Source organism: Pseudorasbora parva, chromosome 8, assembly GCF_024679245.1.
Source record: "Pseudorasbora parva isolate DD20220531a chromosome 8, ASM2467924v1, whole genome shotgun sequence".
Lineage (NCBI taxonomy): Eukaryota > Metazoa > Chordata > Actinopteri > Cypriniformes > Gobionidae > Pseudorasbora > Pseudorasbora parva.
In genome coordinates, this window is record NC_090179.1 from 15,212,245 (window position 1) to 15,219,744 (window position 7,500).

The 7,500-nt window shown below is 40.5% G+C and overlaps 1 protein-coding gene across 5 annotated transcripts in view; it reads right to left on the reverse strand.

Moving 5' to 3' along the window:
* fat3a (FAT atypical cadherin 3a) overlaps window positions 1-7,500 on the reverse strand; it is a 211,446-nt gene that overhangs the window by 157,579 nt on the left and 46,367 nt on the right. For 4 of the 5 annotated variants that reach the window (XM_067450198.1, XM_067450196.1, XM_067450197.1 and 1 more), the window contains exon 2: window positions 817-994. The exons of the other annotated variant lie outside the window; for it this stretch is intronic. In XM_067450198.1, coding sequence (XP_067306299.1) covers window positions 817-819 — 3 coding nt within the window. In that variant the 5' untranslated portion in view covers window positions 820-994. The remainder of the gene's footprint in view (window positions 1-816; window positions 995-7,500) is intronic. 5 annotated transcript variants of the gene reach the window in all.

The following is a 7,500-nucleotide window of genomic DNA, read 5'->3' on the forward strand; positions in this document are numbered from 1 at the left end:
TCCCCATAATGATAGTAAAACCTGAGATCACCTACATCGTGGGAACCAGCCAGCGGTCCCCACTTTTCAAAATGCTTATAAATCATACAGGATGAGGTTTTTTTGAGAAAGCAAAAATGCAGAATGTTTCATGTGATGGGTAGGTTTAGGGGCAGTGTGTGTGTTGGGTAGGTTTAGGGGCAGGGGCAGTGTAGGGGGATAGAAAATACGGTTTGTACGGTATAAAAAACCATTACATCTATGGAGTCCACACAAAGATAGTGAACCAGACGTGTGTGTGTGTGTGTGTGTGTGTGTGTGTGTGTGTGTGTGTGTGTGTGTGTGTGTGTGTGTGTGCGCACACATGGTTTTGGAATAATTCATACTTTTATGTTTTGGGGAAAAGTCTCTTATTCTTACCCAGGATTAAAGGCACCAATTATTAAAATTATAGGGGGGGAAACTGTAATAATGTGATACTACCATTTAAAAAAATGCAATATTCTATTTGAATATATTTAAAGCTGTAATTTATTCCTGTGATGGCATGGGCAAAGCTGAATTTTCAGCATCATTATTGCAGTCTTAAGAGTCACACGATCCTTCAGAAATCATTCTTATATGATACTTTAAAAGGTAATAGGTTCTTATCAGGAATCCATGTCTCCTGTGTAGCCGGAGTATTGAGTTCTGCAGACGTACACTGCAGTATATGAGGTGAAATTCAGGTCTACAGCATCACATCGGCCTCTTGGGAGGCCTGTGGTACCTGAATTTATGTAACGACCCGTATGGTTGTGGCACAATGCAGCATAAAAAACGTCTAAAGGTTTTTACCATACAACGAGCTCATCTGTTATTCTTTCTCGCCCCTCAAGGCAGAGAGAAGAAATTTGGCGCCCTCTTGCCCAATTCGGCTCATTAAAAATGGATCAATTGATTCCCAAGGCTGTGGAGTTGCCCAATCACGAACAACGCCCGTTGGGGGTGGAGCACATCGGGCTCCGGAAGGTATCTAAGGAAAGAGATTTCAATTAGCGCATATAAAAAATGCAGGGGCCCTATATAAGAGCGTAGTGAAAATGACAATATTACTCTACTGGAACTCTGTGATGTAATCGTGGTTTCCATGGCAATTCTGCCAAGGGATTCTTGCATATTTAATTTAAAAAAAAAAGCTTTGGGGTGGTTCTTTTTGGTTTTAGCTGATTTGCATTTTTGTGAATAATGCATGATGGGAAATCAATGCTCTCTCTTTGATGCCAAGAAGGAAAACAGCACACACACACGCAGGTTCATATCAGTGGATTGATCACACTGCATTATGCTCTTGGGATGCTGATTTGTTTGGACAGGCAGCAGCTTCTTATAAAACAGTTTTTCACCTAAATGGGAAAGCACATATTTGCGTAATCAATAGCAACAAGTGTACTTATTCGCATTATTTTTGAGTAAGCAATATTGCTCTCAAAGCAGCTAAGCATCCATCAAATATACCGGTCAACCGGCCTTATGTCAAAGTTCCCCCTACTGTACGTTCACCCTTAGGTTACTGGTAGGGTTAGGAATAGGGTCAGGTTTAGGGTTAGACAGTCCATAGGAAACACAGGGTGAAAAAACTGACTCACCAGCAGCTATCAATCGAGCCTAACACGATCATAAACTGGCCAAAATTAGCCTGACGTGGTCATACTCAATTCTAGTCAGAATATGAGTCTGAAACTGCTCCATTGGGCTGTGATTATGAGGCGTGTTTCAACCGAACCAGGAAAGACACCAATTTGATAGACCGAAAACCAATCAGAGCAACGGAGCGACGCATAACGTTAGTTGTCAAATGTCAACAGAGCTCAACTGCACTGTGTTGCCAAGTCTGCGTTTTTTTCCCGAGGGTTGTTTTCCATGTCCGCGGGTTGAAGCGACCTCAAATATGTGATATATAGACCCAGGAATGCGAATTTTAGCAGGCAACCTTGCCAATATAACACACATTTTACCCCCTAAACAGAATTTTTTTTCAGGAGAACAGAATATTACACCGTCTGTAAAAAGGACGTTAACACTGCCCAGAGATAGGACAGCAGGAAAAGCAAGATCGCTGTTCGTCATGCTCTAAAAAATGATGGGCTGTTTCAACCCATGATTGGGTCAAATATGGACATATGGACAATTTTTAACGGCTAGTGTGCAGTTACCACATTTCAATATCATCTGGTGCGATCTCTAAAAACTGAGCATTAAGTTATTTCTACGAGTATATATTTTGTATTATAAATTTCACAGTGACCATTTGTGGGAATCTTGTTTTTTTAGGTGGCTGTACATTTTGAGTGAATTTAAAAATATCATGTGGTGCGACCACAGCAGAGGGTTTTCCATGAGAAATATATGTTCTAGATTGGGAGTTTTCGTGCTTTTTATTCAATTGATGGTTTATATACACAGATTTCTTTATTTTAGTGTTATTTGGAATAGATTTTTATCCAATCTGGGTAATTTACAAACATTTCAGATGCTTGTAATGTAGTAATTTAGTTCTCAGAGATTGCCACTATACAGGTAAGAAACCACAATGACATTTTCAGAGCCTATTGTCCAATCAGAATCAACAGTTTTTTTTTTTTTTTCTATTAAAATCAATGGTATAGGTATCAGCCATAGACTCCTATTGAAGCATGACATCACTGAGGCTCTATAGGCTTTGTGTCTGCAAACTCCTGTGGCTATTTGAATGTAGAGCGAGGCGTATTGTGCTAACTGAGCAGAGTGATGATGCTGTGATATTTCACACTTTCATCTGTTAAAATATGGAAATGCACAAAGTAATATGATATATATAGATTATGCTGAAATGGATTCACATTACTGTGGCATTTTTAAAATGCAAAGCCGCTCGTCCTATGCAATCCTAAAGCAATCTCCACTGCCTACATGTTCGCATATGCAGAAAAAGAGAGAACACACACACACACAAAGCACATATAAATAGTCTCTGAAAGGCCTTTTCCACAATGCTGAATTGGCGTAACAGTAGTGCCAGGAATTTATTTTCCTGTTTCAACCTGAGCAAGTAATCAAACTCACACACACACACACACACACACACACACACACACACACACACACACAAACACACACACACACACAAACCCACACACAGCTGTTTCTGAGGTGGTAATTACATGGGCACATCTGGAGTGGAACTTAGCAGTAGCAGAGTAATGCCTGCAGATATGTGCCAGGTCCAGGTAGAGCTCTTAATGTGTGTGTGTGTTTCTGAGTGTGTAGTTCAAGATGGTGTGATATACTCCTGTGGTAGAGTTGGTCGTGTGCCCATTAGAAACTGAATGCGGGAAATTCATTTCAGACAAATGCAAATCTACAGCAAAAGAACACAATGAGAATTAAACACAAGCACATACACAAATCCTGGCACAGTGTGATATCCAATGTCCATTCTTATCCTGAAGACTGGAATGTGTGCTGGTTATATATAATTCTTAAAGTTAGTTTAAGACTTGGATGGCATGATTATACCAGTGTGTGGACGTTTAGGTTGGCACAGAGGGTTACCTGGCATGCAGTGCCAGCAGGCACATATGGGCCTATTTACACACTGAGGCTTACTCAACGCTGCTGCCTCGAAAGACGAGAACAGAACGCAAGGGGAAAAAAAACGACAAAAGGCATTTCCCCAAACCATTATCCACTTTGAGCAGAGGAGTGCGCTGAGATGAGCGGTATGCTAATCTCTCTACTGCACACTCTGCAATACACACTCAGATCCATCACACACTGAGAGCTGACATTCACACATACACACACATCCCACACTGAATACAAGCTAACACCTACGCCATCCATTCTGAGGGATACACGCTAGCCCACGTGAACCTCCACTTAGCTTCACAACATCTGTCCTATATGAACACACACACACAGACGTAAAACCACAGGCCCACACACAGCACAAAATTAGCCTTTAGCTACACCTGCCATGGTGGATAAATTAAGAATTGTATTTATATACATGCAGAATACAGATTAAAGGCCAATAAAAGTGCTATATTGTTGTTCCTATGACAACAGAATTATTTCGCTGTTTTCCAGCAATCGTTCTACAGCTATTTAGCAGCAATGTACTATGAAACATCCCGTCTCAACTAGGCTACATTTACATTGAGACACACTGTGTTTTTCCTTGAAATTTTCCTTTATTGGGCTCAATCAATCAACCCAGTAATTTCTTAGCACTTTTGTCAACAACACAAGAACAATCGAAAGTGCGCTAGCTAAACATTGTTGCTAAAGCTACAGTTTCAAAGTTTCACCCTTGCCGGTGCATTTATTAATAATTTAGCTAATTTGGTGATTTAATTACTGCTCCTTTTAACACATTTAAAAGGGCAGTGGCTATATTTGCTAGTTATACTAAGTGAGTGAAAATAGTGATATATTGTATTTATTTACACCGTGTAAAATTGCAGGACTTTGCAATAAATGTAAATAGTAATTAGATGCTATTTATACTTTATTTTGGCAGATACACGCCTCAGTATTTTTGTACATTAACATGATGCAATAATAACAGTGTAAATGATTTAGTGTGTGTATTTGAGTGTATTTTTATTAAAATTATTAAATGGATGCCGCCTCAATGGGACAATAAATGCCCCCCCTACACCTACCCCTAACCCTAGTAAATAAATACTAGTATTAACCATTTTGTTAGGCGGTTTATTTACACCTTTAGAACATTTTCTTCATTTTTATTAAAAGTAAGTGCCTTTCCGATGTGATATGTGACGGGAAAAAGGAAGAAGAGTGAGCTCAGCAAAAGGTGGATTTGAACCCAGGTCGATCACTCTACTGACTACACGACTGAAGATGTAAGATTAAGCGTGCCTTTTTTAATCTTGTATTGCCCAACCAGGCATTGTTGGGCAGAGCTAGTGTAAATAACACTTGCCAACAAGGTGCACTATTTGCACTTGGTAAATTGACACTCCGTATTTAAAATAATTCCAGATAATTTTGTTGATGTTCCCTCCAAAATGAGGTAAAACCTCCTTCTGAGCCAAAACCCAAAGCTAACTGCTAATTTCTTAGAGGCTCAGTGAATTCTACAAAACATGACTAATCACAACCATTATAATGTAAATGAAGAGTCACAATTATATTTATATTACAAAATAAATGAAGTCTGTTAATGCACATTGTAAACAAATAGTAAGGAAAAATCACTATCAAGATGTCAGTGGCAACTCTAGATTGAGTGCACAGCGGTAACAGGCGGGTGAAAAGTGTGTGTGTGTGTGTGTGTGTGTGTGTGTGTGTGTGTGTGTGTGTGTGTGTGTGTGTGTGTGTGTGTGTGTGTGGATAGCTGTCGATAAGACCCCTGCACTGTGTCACCAGCATAACAAGACCAGAATGCCCTTGGGGGTGGCCACACAGCGGGATCATGGGTAATGCAGCTGCACTTCATGGTGTCTACTATCAAACACACACACAAATACACATTGGCACTTGGAAAATAAGCATCTCTCACAGCACATAATGTAGAAATACATGAATATATTCATCAGTATATATAAAAATGTATTCCTTCCACAGACATATGCTTAAAGGGATAGTTCACCAAGAATGAAAATTATCCCATAATTTATCACTTATAAATTCATCCTACATGTATATGGCATTTTCGTCCACAGGACATATATATAAAAATGCCTTGATGCTAGAGGACAGAGGGGAATGAGCCGACTGATTCAAGCTGATAGAAGAGCAACTTTGACTGAAATAACCACTCGTTACAACCGAGGTATGCAGCAGAGCATTTGTGAAGCCACAACACACACAACCTTGAGGCGGATGAGCTACAACAGCAGAAGACCCCACCGGGTACCACTCATCTCCTCTACAAATAGGAAAAAGAGGCTACAATTTGCACAAGCTCACCCAAATTGGGTCGTTAAAGACTGGAAAAATGTTACCTGTTCTGAGGAGTCTCGATTTCTGTTGAGACATTCAGATGGTAGAGTCAGAATTTGGCGTAAACAGAATGAGAACATGGATCCATCATGCCTTGTTACCACTGTGCAGGCTGGTGGTGGTGGTGTAATGGTGTGGGGGATTTTTTCTTGGCACACTTCAGGCCCCTTAGTGCCAATTGGGCATCGTTTAAATGCCACGGCCTACCTGAGCATTGTTTCTGACCATGTCCATCCCTTTATGACCACCATGTACCCATCCTCTGATGACTACTTTCAGCAGGATAATGCACCATGTCACAAAGCTCAAATCATTTCAAATTGGTTTCTTGAACATGACAATGAGTTCACTGTACTAAAATGGCCCCCACAATCACCAGATCTCAACCCAATAGAGCATCTTTGGGATGTGGTGGAACGGGAGCTTCGTGCCCTGGATGTGCATCCCGCAAATCTCCATCAACTGCAAGATGCTATCCTATCAATATGGGCCAAGAATTAAGGCAGTTCTGAAGGCGAAAGGGGGGTCAAACACAGTATTAGAGTGGTGTTCCTAATAATCCTTTAGGTGAGTGTATATTCCTGGCATTATAATGGCAGTGAATGGCAGCCCAGAATTTGTGCGGAGTACATTTTATAAGGGATGATAACCCTTCAATTTTCGGACTGCTATTATAAAGCTTGGACATTTTTTTATATAACTCCAATTGTATTAGTCTGAAAGAAGAATGGTATATACATCTAGGATGGTTTGAGGGTAAGTAAATCATGGGCTAATTTTTATTTTTGGGTGAACTATCCCTTTAAAAGACACAAAACACACACCTCAATATACCAACCATCCATCAAACACACAGACAGAAAACGCACCTCCATACACATTCAGTTCATCAAACACAAATCATACATACTAACTTCTCTCCTACAAAACAAGCATGACATTTCATGGCCTAACCATATTCCCACGTGTGAAGGACCAGCCTTGTCTTCTGCCCGGTCACTGGCCTGCTGAACCGCACGTGTAAACACCTTTCATTCTGCCAACATGTCATCTGTGTAAACCTGTAAGGTCGTTCATTCAAGCGGAGCGATGTAATGAACACGCGATGAGCGCCTCTGCATTCACATTATTTGTCAGGAAATGAATCCTTTCTGAAAGAGAATTTCGCTCTTCCAGCTTTTATTTGGTCTGGCTATCACCAGACCAAACTCAATCTTTAAAGGTTGAACATTGGTCTGGGGAGTCTGCTCTGTATTTTCTACTGCACAAGAGGCGTGATCAACGGGCATAATTCAAATGACTCTGAACGCAATTGCACAGTCCTTCAACCAATCAAACCACAAGTGATCAACAGGCAATGACCCATCACTTCTCTATCCGTCATCCGTTAAACCCACCAATAGCATGCCAGGTGGATAAACCAGTCTGTGATTGGTTCCCACAAATTTGTAACAGAACCAGGATAAATTAGAGTGTTTTCACACTTGGTCCTTTTCAGGTGTCTGAGCGCGGTTCGCATGATTTTTGGCC